Source organism: Syngnathus leptorhynchus, chromosome 19 (genome assembly GCF_054491065.1).
Source record: "Syngnathus leptorhynchus isolate UIUO chromosome 19, UIUO_Slep, whole genome shotgun sequence".
Classification (NCBI taxonomy): Eukaryota; Metazoa; Chordata; class Actinopteri; order Syngnathiformes; family Syngnathidae; genus Syngnathus; species Syngnathus leptorhynchus.
Window position 1 is genome coordinate 7625381 of NC_141213.1, and position 17239 is coordinate 7642619.

Sequence of the window (17239 nt, forward strand, 5' to 3'; positions counted from 1 at the left end):
GCTCAACAAGAAATTGAGAGCCAGAGACTGTCACAAATGTTGACTTTTGCAAGGGACACAAAAGAGCTCCTTTGCGCTTTGTCCTCCCTCCTTTTCGCTCGTCTGCCGACAGTATACCGAGCTCGGGGTCGGATGAGAGACATGTTGAGGCCATCTCTTTTGGAGGAAAGACATTGTGCTGAAAAATACAATGATGCACGTTTCTCCTGGTGTCTTTTATCTGGCGTTGCAACAGCCCAACTTTTTCAATTGATAATAAAGCAAATCAATGATAAAGTGCATGCTTTAAATTCCTTAGATACGGCGGCGGGTCAACTTGATAACAAGTCATTTGGAATAGATTTAGGAATGAAATTAAAATGGACTGTTGAGCAAGAAAAATGTTCATGTTGCATTTATTGTGTAAGAAAAGACAAAAAAGTACAAAAACTCACGATTGCAGATGTTCATGTGTCAAAGCCTTTTAATTCTTTGGTTTCCACTTTGTGATCTCAAACTGAACATCTCCACGTCTCTTTTTAAAAATAGACATCTTTGGCTACATCCACATAAAAAAAATGTTAAAAATGGGTACATTGGATTTGATGTTTTGCATGTCACAACATCACACTTTGAACATACACGGACGGCAAGCTGCTTTGGCAACGGGTTGCTTCAGAGTTGATTTTGCACAAAGTGAGGTGTGTGTGCGCGTGCGTTATGCTTCACAAAAAAGAAGAAGAAAAAAAATCCAACCACCCTAACGCCGAATATCAAAAAGTGCGTGCGTGCGTGCGTCAAGCGCTCGCTCAGTTGCTTGCTCCAAATCCAGTGTGGCCGTCCGGGGCGGGCTCGCCACCCTGCTCAATACAAGTCTTTCATGAACAGGGACAACGGTCAAGCCAGGGACGGAGGGACGGAGGGAGGGAAAAAAAGCAAGGAAAGAGTGAAAGATTAAAAATGCACCGTCGATTCACACCAGGTGCTGGCCAAGCTTTGCTGTCTGTCAACTGAGTGACTAAAGTGCTCCTGGGGAAAAAGCTCACATTATCGGAGGACGACGAAACGGCGACACCTGTGGCGATAAATTCAAGTGAGGAGGGGGGGGGGGATGCAAACACATCTTATGATTGCCAATCATGAAGCTAAGCTTTTTGCTTGTCAACATTTCATGCATGCCATCACATCACATCCAAAAGAGATGTTTTGAGATCATGAGAAAAGATGCAAAATGATGGGGCTACTAACTATCCCGTTATCTGCTTTTAGTTTTGTTCAAATACTCCACTATAATGTCACTAAGTTGAGCCTGGGTTGTTAGTAGAGAGAGTGGCGGCTGCTGTAAACGCAGCCAGCAAGCAGCGTGTCGGTCGGCTCCATTGCTTTTTGGGAAACCAAATCATTTGTAAGCAATTTCAAATGGCATTGTCATTTTTAAAAGCTATTTCTTTTGAATGTGGCGCGCGTGATTCATTTAACATTGTTTCGTCGTAAGAATGTAGACAATTCCAAGCATTTTTAGCGCGTCAATTACTCATGGTCAATTTAGGAAAAACCACCAAACAAATGTTTTAACATTTATCTCATTTTAACAAACATTACGTCTGATAGTTTAGTGCATCCTAAAGCAACGTTTAACGTGGTGGCGTTCTGACGTCAATTTGAAAAAAAACTACTCGTGTTCCTTGCAGAATTGACCCATCGTTTCAATCCTTGTTAAAACATTGAAATGAGGCATTTCATGATGACCGTAACTCCTCACTAATTCATCCAAGAGACTTAACATGTTTCAAAAAGATGAGCAACAAATTGAACACTAAAGGGAGACGTCACTATTTGAGGAAATACGCTATCTGAAAGACCAGCAGCCTGCGGACCTGTGCGGGACAGCCACCTAAAGACATAAAATATGGATTAATAGTTCAGCAACATTTCAGATCATCAAATGGCCCTGTAAAAAATGGTTAAAGCACTTTGGATAAGTGTTAACAGTGCAACGTTTGAATCATTGCGTTTCAAAAACCTTATGAGGTAGCGTCATGTGGGGAGAAAGAAAAAGTGCATTGTGTGTAAAAAAGAAATAAAATACCTTAATAAACAAGGTGCAAATAGATTCAATGTGAATCCGAGTTTCTGACTTATTCTTAAGTATTACGACTGGCATGGTCAGTACTTGAAAAAGAAAAATCCACTGGATTTAGCACAAACACTCAACAGAAGAACAAAGGGGGGGATAAAAGAACCTTTAGAATGTCACTTCAACCCAAAACAAACGCAATAAAAAAACAGAAGGTTTCAGTTCATGACAACAAATGTACAACATACACAAGTCAAGTTTTGCATGCACAATCCACAAATCAATTGTGCTCATCGTACCCTTGGATTAAGGCTCTTCGGTGTGTGTGTGTGCGTGTGTTTTGTAACTGAGGGGAAATACCACTAAATTGTTCAAGCCAATTGATTCTTCATAGCTCAAAGTACGTTGGTTGGTTCACACAGGTACGGGCAAAGTGCCAAATGACATACACACATAGCAAGCAAGATACCAGTTGAAGCACCAAGACCAGCACGTGCGACCAGCACGTGCGGCCAGCACGGTGCCACACCCAATCCAGAAGACATTTACGTCTAGCTCGGAAAGACCTCGAGTCTTCCCGCAGAACGGGACAATCGTTTGGAGAGGTCGGATCATCGGCCGAGTAAGAAGAGAAAACGGCGGCCGGCCGGCCGGCAATTGTCGCTACGTGCTCATCCTTCCTTAGCAATCGGAACATCGTGGAAATTGCCGTGCGTTGCGTGCGCAACATTCACGGGTGACATTTGTTTCCTGTGTGAAACGTACAAATCTAGTATTTCATTGGCTACAATTTGCAACATTCAGTGGCACTTCCCTTCCAATTTGTGAGGTAGTATTTGGCAAACAGTCTCAGAGTTGAGGGTTAGGCACAAAATGCATGGGAGGGAACACAAATAGAGAACAAGCAGGTACCTGCTCAAAGGCAGGACAAACATGGACGTCACACAGGCTAAAGTTGAAGCGGCTTCACATACCCGCTCGCTCACGGTTATATTGGCCATCTTTTTTATTTTTTTGAACCCTCAAGCAATCCTTTTTTGCTTTTCCCCACTCACCAACACAAATGCGCTCATCATTTGACATTCACACACAAACTCATAGTAAGAGAGATTTACCACGCCTGGAGATTTGACCTAAAAATGCCTCGCACCGCACGTCAGTCATATTTCTACACGGATAATGGCTGCCCCCTCAAAGTGAGTGACCCTTTTGGAAAGTCTACACAACAAAACTAAACTCAACTCAGGTCGCTTGAATGGTACGCATTTGCCCTGAAATCATTCTGAACCTTACAGGGCGGTTAAAAACTACTGCTGCTGCTAGCAGGTGTGACGTACATCGCTATTCTGAGCCTTACATGAAGGAAAACGTTAAAAAGTGCTTTCGCCAAGGCCTTTGTGAATTCATCCATTTCACTTTCAACTGACAAAGACAAGGAGGGTTCAACACATTTGGCCAAAACACAGCAACCAATTAAAAAAGTACCAATTCATCACACTTGCTTACTTTCTGTGGAACTAAAATTGACATCGCAGCAAAAGGTGCTCGCTCGCTCTCTCTTTCTCTCTCTTTGTGTGGAACGTCAGTTACATCGGAATCAAAGTGAACAGCGCCGGCCGGATGTTGGCCGCAATTTCAAGGGCGGGCCACCAGGACAGACACTGACTCAGCCAGAAGTGATGCCATGCAATGCTGCCACCTAGAGCGGAGACCAAGCTACCGCAACCTCAGCCGTCCCGGCTGAGCTCTCTTCCTAAATGTAAACTTCATGTTATAACCTAACGGTCACGTTCAGGGGGGGAGCAACCATTATCCTGTCTTAGTGTCCACGCGTACCATACAACACAAACTTTCATCTTGGGCGTCATTCCTCTACTAGTATACAAAAATGGCTAATCAAGCATGCGGTGTAGTGTTGGATTGTTCCAAGTTCCAAGGACGACACCTGCGTGCAAACGAGACGGCTAGCCAACTGACCCCCAAAACGGCAGCGACGAGGGGGTGGGGAGGGGGGCACACGGAGCGGGGTGTGGGCGGGCAGAACGTTGACGTTCCTTGACTTTGAGGTGGCGGCGGCGGCGCGCTTCCCTCATCCGTCAATCAGCTTCACGTCAATGTGGGACAAATCAATCATGTGCCTGTGTGGCGAGCGTAACAATGGCGTTTAGGGGCTTCGGACAAAATCAATTGCACGGCAACGTACGGCGGCGAGATGAACCTCCACAGTCAAACGCTCAAGTTAGTCAATTCCAAATAAAAGTCACGAGCACAGGCTCCGTTATTATCAATCTAAGAAAGGCACAATAAGGTATTTGGCCAAACTCTGACTGCGGAGGTTCCGCTCGTATAATAGGAAAGGAAGAAAGCTAATTACCTATGGAAGCTCATTTGAAAACTTGCGGCGTGTTGGGGACTGGAAAAGACGGCAATTGCTTTCCTTTGCTGAGGTATCATTCGGAACATCTGCCGTAGATACAGAGACAAACAGTTCGGGCCGTCAGATCGAGATTCACCTCACCCACCCCCCGGAAGGGGGGGAAGGAAATCCCTTGCTGGATGTATGTCGAGCTACTAAACGAGCAACAGGGGGCGCTGTGAGACTGTGCGAGAAAACGCCATGGCTGAACGATTGAAGGAAGCTGGGATTGATTGTTGCAGAAGCACAAACAATGAGGGTTTGTTTATTCCATACATAAAAGGAGCTCTTCTATTTTCATCAGACAAAAAACCAACGCAGTATCTTCCTAATTAGCACACATCGTCTCCAATCACTGACCTCGATCGGACCGATAGATCTCAAAAGGCTCTGCAGCTGCACGTCGGTGGTGGACGACGACAGGCCCTCGATGGTGACGGTGCGCCGTAGACTCTCGCCGACCCTCTGGCCTTGTCGGGCACCTGCGGGACCTCCTCGACCCGCGGGGGCGCCCCCTCTTCCTCGGCCCGGCACGACCACCTGCGACAGACGCGGGCACGCGGGAGCTTAAAACGCTTTCCTCCCTCTCAGTCACGCTGACGTTTCAATCTTGAATCCAACAACGTGGAGAAGAGCAACGGTGAAAGGAGATAGTCTTTCTTGGGCGCGCACGCCTCACTCATGGCTGTGATTGACTTATCACTTTTCTACAGAGAACATCAATGTCAGCGCACGCCTCGGCACGCGTCTTCATACGACGACGAGCCCGTGAGTGAAAGGTATATTGCATCAGATGCGTGCTGGTGGCTTACGGTGGCTGCATCAGCCTGTCAGCATCAGCCAGCGAGCGAGCGAGCGTGCGTGCGTGCCGGCAGGCTGGCAGCCTGACTGGCGTGCAGAGAGGCCGCCGGGGGACCCCATGCGGCCCGTGAAACACGGCTTTCTACTTGTCACTACACTTGGCACACCGTCTCCTCTCACCACTAGCGCCGGCCGGTTGCTTTCAGTGATCGGTTTGAGTCAAAAAGCAAAGTGAACAATATACAGACCCTGTTCTGCTGCGGGTAGCCCACGCCCCCTCGGCCCAAATGTTGCATCCCTCCCGCGCTGTGCGCTTGTTGTCCCCCCATGGTGACCTTCCTTTGGATGCTCTGCCTGAAAGGGTTGTCTGGCCAGGGGCCGGCGGCGGCGGCGGCGGCTGCTGTATTGGGAAAGCCGTGGCCTCCGGGCCTTTTCCAGGCTGCAAGGCAATGCGTGACAGACAACACAGTGATTTTACAAGCTGCAGGTGCAGGATGGGACTGAGCCCTAGTGCAAACAGGACAAGGAAAAAAGGCCAACTCTCAAAACCGCATCATTGCTTATATTCCATTGTCACTTTCAGCTTATTTGAAATCAATTGATGATTTTTCTCCAAGTTGACTTGCACTATTTGATCACGCTTCACACACACACACACGCCAACAGGGCAGGGCCTTGGCGGCATTTGGTGGCAACAAAAACGAGGGTGAAAAGCTCCCATCCAATGAATATGAAGAGGACTTTCCGCACCGTGTCACCGCTCCTGCGTAACCATCCACTCGGCGAGCGAGGTGATGGTCTCATTAGCAAATAAAGTCGCGCGCACGGGGAGGAATTGAAGGTCGTCTCCTGCGCGGGACTCTACGGCGAGACGTGACAGATCAATACGCGGGAAGAAAAGAGGCCGTATCTGCGACCCGCCCCGACTTGAGTAAATGGATTAGACCCCCCTATAGAAATCCCAGCTCACGATGGTGCCCATCAAATCCTAAACTGCATTACACTGGAACGACAGCAGCTAGATGTGGAGCCCATCCCCCCCCCCCCCTTCACCGCCGCCTCCTCCTTTGTGTCTTGCCATGCTTTGTATTATCCCTGATGAAAATATACTTTGCCTCTTATCACTTTGCCTAAGCCATCCAAATCCTCAAAAGTGGCAACTTGCTTAGCACAGGTATTATGCTTCACCCCCCCCCCCCTCTCTTTGCTTTTTCGAGCAGCAAAGATTAATTACAAGGGTCTTGGATTGGCGTTCCTTTGTCGCCTCGCACCTGAGGGAGGGCTCCACGAGGGGGGCGGCTGTCGGAGGGATGACGGCGAGGCGGAAAAGGCGACAGATAACACTGTCAAGCTCTCGTTGATGACATCGGAACAATGAGGAAGGGAGAGAATCTTTTCGCCGTCTCCATCTCTCGTTACCCCCCCACCCAAAGATGCGGCGCGTCGCGGATTTCCATTAAGGCGCTGACACGCAGTTATCTTCATCTGCAGCCTCCGCGATGGGGAGGGGGATTCGGAGCGCTTATGAGTGTTAAACATGCCGGCCTTTTGCGAGTCTTCAATCAAGATTGCTGGCTAATTAAAGGCACTCGAGCGAGCGGAAAATGGCGCTAATGCTGCTTGGCTTTCTTTGGGTTACTGTTGCTCTCCAAGAACACCGCCCACCCCCCAATTTTTACACGTTGCCCTTATAAGAGGACGTCAACCTTTAAGAGCCGTGACGAGGTGTCCCGCAAGTTTGCAGCTAAATGTCACACGAGTCTCTCTTTGACGCGTGGCTGTAGCGGCTGTTCGTTAAGACGCAGTGCCCTAAATATCATCCTCACCTTTTGAGTAAAAAAGACCCACCTAGCCTTGTCCCCCGTGAATCGCGGGGCTTTACTGTATCTGGACATAACTCTGTGTGTGTGTGTGTGTGTGTGTGTGTGTGTGTGTGTGTGTGTGTGTGTGTGTGAAATTGGGAGGAAGTAAATGGAAAAGCTTTGCTCACCGCGCCGGAAAGTTTGACCACTCGGACTTTTTGTGGCAACTGCTGGCCTTCGCCGTCAGCGAGCTTGGCGCGCTGCATCACCGTTCTTTTCGCCCCAGGTTTAAGTCCTTGAGCCTGGGGCTGGCCAGGCCCCAGCGCGGGAATGTTTTTTAAGGGGATCTGAGCAAACTGGTCGGGAGCGCCGGCTTTGTTGACATTCGGCGGCCCGCTCGTCCTTCTCTGCTGCTGCAGAGGGCTTTGTGGGGGGGGCTGCCTCCACTGCTGCTCCGGACCGGGCCGGAGAGTTTGTGGCTGCTGGCTATTTGCCGTTCCCATCTGTAAGCGTGACTTGACATTGGGGCGAGGCGCCGCGCCGTTGGGATTACCGAGCGACTGAGTGAACGGCTGCTGGGGTCGCGGCGGTCTCTGCTGCTGCAGCGGAGGCTGACGTTGTTCCGGCGGCTGCTGCTGCGGCGACGTCGGTAAAAGCAGGACCTGCGGGGCAGGTGCTGCCGGCTGGTTTTCTTGCTGTGAAGGCGCTTGGCTTTGTGTTGGCGCTGGCGTGTTGATCCTGTCCAGTAGCTCTTTTTTCCTGACGCCAGCCTGCATCTGCCGCCTCAGCTCCTTCCTCCTCAGGATCTCCTGTCGGAGGCGCTTCTGCTCCTCGATCTTCAGACGGTACTGCCGGGTCTCTTCGTCCTCGTCCTGCGTCGCGAGGGGAGGGACGCCGCATTGCAAACATTACCATGGAGTATCGGCGAGGTCGTGACATTGAAATGTAATCAGAGTTAAAACCCCCGACGATGAAGCGATCGTATCGATCGCTTCCCCAGGCTGCTGTCATTAGCGACCATGTGATTAGCTTTTGAATGAATGGGAGTCGCTAATATGTTTGACTGACGCCAGGAGTGGAAAGAAAGCCAATGGAGCTCATTATTGACACAATCATTTAGTGGTTTGGCCAGGAATACTGAGGAAATGCTCAAATCAAATTCGGTGGGGAAAATGACTGACTGACTGACCGACCGACCGACCGACTACACATCAAAGTCAAGTCCATAGCTTTTTGGGTGAAAAATCTGACCTGCGCTTCGGCGCTGCTGGGGCTTTCCTTGCAAATGACCGTCCTGCCGGGGGCCGCGGGCTGCGGGCTGGCGTTGTCAGCAACCTGGCCCCTTCCTCTGCCGCCTCCAGGCAGCGGCGCGTGGGCACGCTGCACGGGACGCACCCCCTGCGTTGCCTTGGCAACGGGCCTGACATCGGCGCCGAGGGAGGCGATGTTTGCGTTGCCGGGTGCTACGGGGAGCTCCCGTAGGTTGCTGTTGCGCTGAGGGTGGATTTGCTTGGAAGCAGGTGGGTTCTGCACAAAGGAGAAAAGAAATATCCACAACAAACATTTGTTGCTCCTATGCATCAGGGGGGTTAGCAAACAGCGCCACGCACAAGTCTCACCATCCTTTGCCTGTTGGCCATGTTGCGCTGTTGTACGTTCTGCAGGCGGGGGCTGGCCTGCCTCGGACCGCCGTGCGACAGCTGTTGCTGCTGGAAGAGATTCTGTCCGTGGTGCAGCAGGGGAGGCTCGTTGAGGTTGAGCCGTTGCTGCTGCTGCTGCTGACTATGATGATGATGGTGGAGGAGCTCCTGCCTGTGGTGCTGTTGGTGGATGGGCTGATGGGAGGGTAGCGAGTCCTGAATTGGAGGGGGCCCGGGTATCAAGCCCTGCATCAAATCATTCCAACAAGTTTGGTTTGAATACAAATCCATCTATCTATTGTTTGCCTTAGGACCCACCATGTGACGTGAGCGTTAATAGTGAGTGATTCAATCACTAGAGGGCGCTCTTGTCTCAGTCTCAACAGACTGCAAATGTGGAATTAATACTAGAGTCTTTCCCTTTAGCTTCACTTTCACTGAATATCATTGCTGGTGTAAATACTGCTCACGTACAGCAATCAGTTATATAAATCAAGTGGAAAGATGACTATCACAAACTGTTATTTCTCTCTTTGTTGACGATAAGAAAAGCGGATCTTATTAGAGCAAAAAAAAAAACAACACACAAATGTTGGTTCTAAAAAGCGGTCGCTCTCACTCGTACCTGCATGCCAAATTGGGCTTGCGGCGGAGGAAAGAGGCCTCCCTGTTGACTGAAGGGCTGACGAGGGCTGAGGAAGGGCCTGGACTGGTTGGGAGGGGGACCTTGTTGATTCAAGCCGACTAACCCCTGGTGGCCTTGAGGAGGGGGGAGGCCGGGTCTCGGCGGCTCTCTGGAGAACAGTCCGAGCGGGCCCCGCTGGCCGAAGGCCGGCGCTCCGAAACTCATGTGACCCTGAGCGGGTATTTGCTGCTGCTGCTGCTGATGCAGGCTGGCGTTCAGGAGCGGGTTGGGCTCAAACATGAGCTGCCCTGGAAAGCTAGTCGGATCTGCGTGTTCCGGGCCTGCGTGACAAGCAGAAGCAAGAAAACACAGATGTCAGAATTTTTAACCTTGGGTAGGTAAATCCCTCTGCAGGTGTATCAAGGTGAAAGGCTAAAATAGCACAAGTACTGTATTGACTGTAAATAAAAAGTAATGTACATACGTGTTGACTGGCGTTTTCCCACAGCTCATTATTATGAATGCAAAGCATATGGACTAACATGCATTTAACATGAGCGCTGCACACCCTGAGCGCCACCGGTGATGGGGAATAAAGCACGGTGACCTTTGTGCGAGCTTGCCACCTGACTCACCTCCCATAAAGAGGGGTTCCCTGTCCGGGGGGCCTTGACGCGGTTGGTTCCTGAAGGGCTCCATGTGATGAGGCGGCCGCTGGGGCTGACCAAAATGATTCGCCATGTGCTGATGATGGAAGTCTCCCAGTGCCTTGCAAAACAAGGCGTCGAGGATCAGACAAATAGTATCGGCGGGCGTGCTGATCCAAATGCTCGGCACAGTTTTAACGCCATGGCGATCCTAAACAATGTTTTGTGTGAACGAACGACGCAAAACTCTGCTTTGCTGCCATGCTCCATAATGGTACATTCCCCTCCCCCCGACCTCATTAGTTTGTCAGCCTAATTGTTGAAAATGTTTCCATGACTCTCGTCCTGTGGAAATGAGAAAAGAAATGCACCCGGGGCCATCATTTGCCTCCGTTGAAGAAAGCTGCGAGGACTTTTGGGTAGCCGCTCGCGCCTCGTGATGGAACATGCGTGCCAATCAGTCTAAGCCACGTTATTGCGACTCGGGCCTTGATAAAGTCGAGGCTAACAGGACGGGAGGATTTCAAAGTGCCCTCCTTCATCATTGTTTCAAGCACTTAAGCCTTGTGTCTGTCCATTGCATACGTTTCCAGCTCGTATCTCTCTTGGTCGGAGACGCTGATAACAAGCGTCTAATCCCTCCCTCGTTGGAATTCAATTACCTCTCATAAGCGCCTGCATTGTTCTTCCAAACATTCATCTCTGCTGAAAAATGAACCTGCTATTCAACACGTGCCACTTCCACAAATGGTATGCCCGCCGCCTCCCAGCTCATTGTCAATTACTTAAGATGCTATCGAGGCTTAATCCATCTTCATCGAGCGAGCGAGTCCCCAAAAGTTGCTTAACACAAAGTTAATCAAAGAGGCTTAAGGACAGGAGGGAGGGGAGAGTGTTTGAAAAGTCCAAGACAGGCACCCTTTCACAATAAGGACTCGAAGAGCGCGGCTCATCCTCTTGCTTCTAATCCTCCATAAAGTGGCTTCGGGGGCTGTTCGATACGCCGCCCGTGCTGAGCCCTCGGCAGCCCAGGAAGAACCGGGACTAATCGTAACGAGAGGTCAAAAAAAGAATGCAAACGGTGAACGTGAACTCCGTTTAAGGAGTGGCGTCGCATTTGTGCGACCGACCGTGCGGGCTGTCAATTAACCGGATTCGGCCGCATGAAATTCACGCCTGTAGTGATCTTTATCACTTATGTACGGCATATGGAGATGTTCGGGCGCCGGCCAGGAAGCAAATGTCTAATTTGAGCCCAATAATTAAGCAGCAGGAATTTCAAAAGCACTCATGAAAATTCCGTTCAATAACTCTGGAGGCCAAAGCCCCCGCCCGGCTGCCGTGGGATGATAATGTATGATAATCACGAGCGAGCGCACGTCCACTGCTAAAAGGGACGTTCCCGGCCGGCGTGTGCATTTCAAACGGTGTCCGTGGCAATCGCAGCCTCAATTTCATTGGCGCATGGAGAATGGAATTATCAAAAGGCCTTTTTGCCGGCCGGCGAGCACCACTGGCAAAAGAAATAAACAGCTGCTGTGCTATCAATGGCGCACAAATGAACATAAAAACATACTTATGGATTGGGCTACGTGTATCAAAAGGCACAAAGACGCCTATCCGATCGGTGACTATAGCGGGCGAGCTGTTACGTCCCCCAAGCGTAATGACTCTCAAGTCGTCCCTGGCTCAGATCCTTTGAGAGTGAAATCAAGCCAAGAAGACTCGAGGTAGCCCACGTGAAATTGCGCTTAGGAACAATAACGTGACCGAGAGGCCCGCCCAGCCCCGTGACCGTGTTTCGTGAAGTCAAATAGCACTTCTAGAAAAGGGAATTTGAACCGGCAGTCTAAAGCCCACTTCCATTATGCGTGGAGACGGCCGGTCTGAGCCCCAGCCCGAGCGAGCCGCTCAGAAAGTCCCGCCGGCCGCTCCTATCGCGCCTTTCCAGTCACGCCGCCCCTATCGGTGTTTACAAATGGGCTCCGGGAGCGCTGCTCGGACCGATGATACTTTTGCACGGAGTAGCTGGCTAGTGTGCAGCGGTGGCGGCAAAGTGCGGCTGCTACTTACAGGAAACGTTTGAGGGCCCAACGCAGGCCGAGGCTGGCTCGGAGCAGGAGGCATCAAGGGCGCTGCCGTGAAAAGGAGGGCCGTCCGTCGGCAGAGAGGTGGAAGACAAGGACCAGATCATTACAAGGAATCTTACAACTATTGCACCGACGAAAGGAGCAAATCAATCAATCAATCAATCAATCAATCAATCAATCAAATAAACCCAACGTGCTTTGGTTGGAGCAAAGCTTAGCCGGATAGACAGGCCAGATAAACCCATCGCGGGGAATGAAATATGCTTGTCACCAGACCAGAAAAAAAAAATGGTAGCGAGGGCTATTCACTCGTCACTCGCCTTCCCCACAAAATGACATTGGAATCCAGACAGCTTGTGCGGACAGCCAGATTTCAAATTGCGTGGGGGAGAAAAGGAAAAAAAGGTGATCCGGTGGGCTCCATTTACAATGCAAAACGTGGTAGAGAGCCCGAGGCAGCCGCTCGATATAATAAGGAGGAATTGCTTCGCTCCCGCTCAGGCCGCAGAAATGTAGTCATGTATCATCTTTACAGCACGCTCTGAAGCCTGCATAAACATGATTTTGCCACTTTGGGGAACCAACCTGGCCCAGTGGACGGTGCCGAGCCTCTGAAATGGGGGTTGATGTGGATGTTTTTGGGGTGCGCCGGCTGCTGCTGCTGGTGTTGATGATGATGATGATGATGCTGCTGCTGCTGTTGGTTGTGTTGATGGCCAAAAGTGGCCGGCGGGGAGCCCAAAAGTCGCGGCGGCGCCTCCATCTGCAGCGGCGAGCGGTGCGTGGAGATGAGGGGCTGTAGGGGCTGCTGCCCGTGCGAGCGTTCGTGGAAGGGGTGGGGTCCCCGCGGCCGGGACAGCAGGTGGAGCGGCTGCTGCTGCTGCTGTTGGTGAGGAAGATGGAGGAGAGGCATTCGAGAGGACTGCTGATGTTTAGGAAGGGATGGAGGAGGAAAGAACCAGACCGTAAGCTGTGTCATTACTAAACAATCAATTAGTAGCAAAGCGTTCAGGCAGAATTTGGGATACAAATGCTATTTTGGACTTTTACCCGCATGTTGCCCCTTGGGTGGAAGTTGTGCTCATTCATTCGTCCTCTGTGTCCACCTCTCACGTTGTGCATTCCGAATCCGCCATAACTGCCGCCGCCTCCTCCTCTTCCTCCTCGACCCCCGTACCGATTTTGCCGTTTATACCGTTCTTGCTGCTCCAGCTCTATGAGATCCTTTTTGGCCTTCTCCGACAATTCTGCACAATAAAAGCACTCAATTGAAGCTTTTGTGGCCATTTTCAAAAGGCCTTTTTGCTACCTAGCGTTTCGGGGATATTCCTCCGCTTAGTGCCGGCATCGGCCAAGCGCACGACAACGGCGTCCTTCCTCTCCGACTTGAAGCGGATACGACCGGAGTCTCCGTCGTCTTCCTCGTCGTCGTCGGAATCCTCCTTCGGCGCTTCTTCGGGCATGGCTTCGCTTCCGACCTGGGATCAAAACATTTGGCAGTGGAAGGGAATCAAGCAGAAAGGTGCTTCTGCTCTATGAATGCTCCCATAACCCGCACTGTACCTCTTGACTTTCAAAGCCCTGGGAGGCTTCCGCCGCTACCTGCTGTTCATCCCCCAAAGTCTCTTCCTCGGGGGCCACTTCCTGCTCCACTCCTTCTTCAGCCTCATAGGTTTGATATTCATTGCCCTGTTGGCCGGCGGCCGAAAAAGGGACTGTTGTGAATTTGTGCAAAGGAAAAAAGGTCTCTCCGTCCTTCAAAAGTCTACATACTAAAAAAAAACAAGATGAACTAATTGCAGAGAGGCAAATACAAATGGTGTAGAGGGGAAAGCCCAAGTGCCCCCCCCCGCCTCTTCTGCTAGCAAATTAGCATAACAGTGGGAGCATGGCTTCATTACTATTCCTGACAGCATTTGAAAGTCAATGAGATGTAAATGATGGACATGATAGTATAGAGAACCGAGGGCAAAACTCCATCAGTCTGCATACGACAATCGGAGACGAACTCAAGATGCCGTCATTTGCCGATAATTCTCGATAAAGGAGACTGATTGATTACAATACGAAATAAATGAGGCCTCCAGGGACAAGTGATATGATTCGAAGGGGGAAACTCAGATTTTTTAAATAAAGTACCTTTTGGCCTTATTAGAAGGAGCTATTCCAACCTCATACGAGTGAGGGATCATCTAATGATCTGATTGTGCCGTCGCTGTGTAAAAGTAAGCGCTCGCTGCGTTTACGGGTCCAACGTGTTGCCATGCCAACGGTAGCAGATGACAAGCACTTTAAAATGTGTGTTTCACCCCCACGGGGCAAATGATGAGCGGGCGCCATTCGAGTGCCGTAGGGCTTGCTTGCTTGTAATTAAAACAAAAAGGGCCACAAACTGTGTAGGGCCAGCCACAAAAATCAGTCGGATGGGACGGACAAGTACGCACGCATGTGAAGCCCAGGTGTCCCCCCATACATCTATCAGGTGCACGTTGGCGGACCGATCGACGCCTGCCTTTGATCCTCTTAGCGTTGAGGCCAGCAAATAAAGAGAAGCTCACCATCAATCACCAGGGACGTGTATAGGACTGTCCTCAGGAAGGTCAAGAATCTTTTCACCTGCTCGACGCCGTTATCAGATGCGGCGGATAAAAGCCTCCATCAAACGGCCGGCCGGCCGGCCAAACCTGCACGCATTAACCTCGGCGAGTGGCAGCACAAAGCGTCTCCTTAATCGCCCGGAGATAGTGAGAACCAAGGTCACAATGGCGCTTGGCGGAGCGTCGTCTCCCGCCAAACAAGCCGTCAGCGGAAACGTTGTCAGCGTGATGGAGAAATTATGCGATAGCAGGGGTGGGGGTGGGGGACCTACATCTCCTCCTCCCTGAACAGATTTCCAATCCAGTCACCAAAAGGGAAGCGATATCTTTTTCGGACACAATAGAACACAAAAGTGGTCAACTAGAAGTTAATTAAAGAGGCGGGCGGCGGGACATCCTAATATACAAACATAAGACCCCAAGGGGGATGCGGACCATGGAAAATAGATGGATGGTGAAGGTCACGGGTCAAATCTCGGACTAATTGAAATGGATGCAGTCTATCGACTCACTTGAAATTCTCCATCAATGGGCTCATTGATTTGGATGTCGAGCACTTCGTCTGCGGCGTAATCTACTTGGTCTTCGGCCACCGTGTCCCGGTTGTAGTCGTCGGAGTATTCCCTGTGGTCCCGCGGGTAGCCCGGCTCCGCGCTCGTGTCATCGTAGTCGTCGGCGCCCAGATTGACGGCGTCATCCGAGTAGTTGAATCTGTACGTGGCGTTGAGGCTCACTTCCTGACCACTGGACACACGTCACTTCACGTCATGAGGAAGAAAAAAAGAGGGATTGCTGAGCTGCCTTACCTCATGTGTTCCTCCTCATCGCTCTGTAGAAGAGCATCATTCAGCTCTTCGTCCTCATCTTCAGAAAGATTCTGGAGGTGACAGGAAAAAGTCAAAACATGGAAAGAAAATGTGACTATGTCAGACTTTTGGGGGGACGACTTACCTTCTTACCCGACGGTGAAAATTCTTCCAACAAATCCTCCTCCAAATCGCTTTGGAGGAGAACAGACAAGTATTTGGACACTTCTCAGAAAATTCAGGTGGGTTTGGATTTGTATCACTGTCTTTTTCAACTGGGAGCATGACTTACCTCTCTAAATCATCATCTTCGCCCCTCCTCCTTCGTGAGCGCTCTGTTCCAGGCTTGTCATATTCATCAAAGGTATAATCTATGAGACAAAAAAAAAAGAATGCAATATCCCTTCAGGAAATCAGGATTTCACAAGCGTAACAATCCAAAGGAAACCAACCACTTATCCACCGGCTTCCGATTTGATCTGATCTTGGAATTGGAGCAATTAGCATCACTCACAGAAACCACTGCACATTAATTGCAGACAGACAACAAGAGGGTGGCGAAGAACTACTTTAGTCTAAATAAAGATCCTCAACTCCATCAGTATTTTAACGGCGGGATGCCTCAGCACAAAACAGGCCAATAAAAGACTGCAAAAATGACAGCGATTTTCCTTATCATGTACTGTACTACTCATCTATTTTGATCAAGCTGTAGAAGCATGTTACGGCATTTTGAAACGAGCACAAAAACAGCCAACAGTAGTGACATCGCGTTCAGAAAACAATAACATGTGTCAGTGCAAATGAAATACCATTCAGTCGTAAGCCGGAGCGAGATCATTACATGCTACATTGAGGTAAAAAAACAACGACGTCGGTGGGGATTTGTTGCCTAAAAACGTTGACATATAGTCATGTTATTGCGCTTTGGTCGATAGCTATTGCGTTCGCGGGACGCATTGAGCGACGCAACTAAGCCAAACTACAAATTGAGATGAGTTACACGAAGCCAAATCTCAGCCATCCACCAAATCACCTAAGCAAAATCCAAACAAATACAAGCCATCCAAACGTAACGCCCGTCTTAGGTTTGATTGGAAAACCTCCATTTCGGTGTAGGTACCAAACCAGCTAGCCAACACGACTCACGTTAGCCGCTCGGCTAAGTTAGCCAGCCTAGCACCCGTAAGGAAGGCAAGAGCCGCTTACCCTCGTCATTGGCCGACATGGTGCGCGAGCGCTTTCCGTTTGAGGAGTGCGACTAGACTGGGGCTGGGGGGGACATTTGGTATTGTTTACAAGGTCGAAAAGGCAAAATGCGCGATTTGAACAAGTAGTGCTTTCTAAGCAACGAAGAAGCGCGCGGCTGCTCAGTGCCCGCCGCCGCGCTAAGTTGCTAACTAACTAGCCGAGCATAAACATGGCGGGGCTCCACGCTTCCGTTCTCATTGCGGGTTAGGAAAAAAACAGTGACCTTGCTCGGCGAGGTGAGGAAGTACAACTGTTTTCACAACCAAAGTTCGCGTTTTCTGCTGGAATGAATCAATAACAACTCTAATAAAAAGCCCATTAAAACAACTTTTCATTTCTTTGTTAATCAGAGGCACTTTAGATGAATGTATGTCATGTACGTGGCTAGTCAATTATGAACATAGCCATATTATTCTCACTTCTAAGAGAGTGTGCACACTTTTTCAGCCACAGTACCAATTGAAGAATAGGCACTGTATAGAACATGGATTGGTAGAAGGATTGAGTC

The 17239-nt window shown here is 50.0% G+C and overlaps 1 protein-coding gene across 1 annotated transcript; it reads right to left on the reverse strand.

The window, feature by feature from the left end:
• Positions 1 to 3006: 3006 nt before the first annotated feature.
• Positions 3007 to 16914, reverse strand: rbm33a (RNA binding motif protein 33a). Its single transcript, XM_085939122.1, is given in 20 exon segments — positions 3007 to 4194; positions 4431 to 4519; positions 4833 to 5012; positions 5522 to 5668; positions 5671 to 5712; positions 7264 to 7947; positions 8327 to 8602; positions 8695 to 8961; positions 9341 to 9681; positions 9976 to 10108; positions 12061 to 12122; positions 12663 to 13002; positions 13128 to 13324; positions 13387 to 13555; positions 13641 to 13766; positions 15187 to 15418; positions 15481 to 15551; positions 15626 to 15674; positions 15773 to 15851; positions 16690 to 16914. Coding segments are annotated over 20 exon segments (3552 nt in total). The 5' UTR covers positions 16709 to 16914; the 3' UTR covers positions 3007 to 4145.
• Between the last annotated feature and the right edge of the window lie 325 nt (positions 16915 to 17239).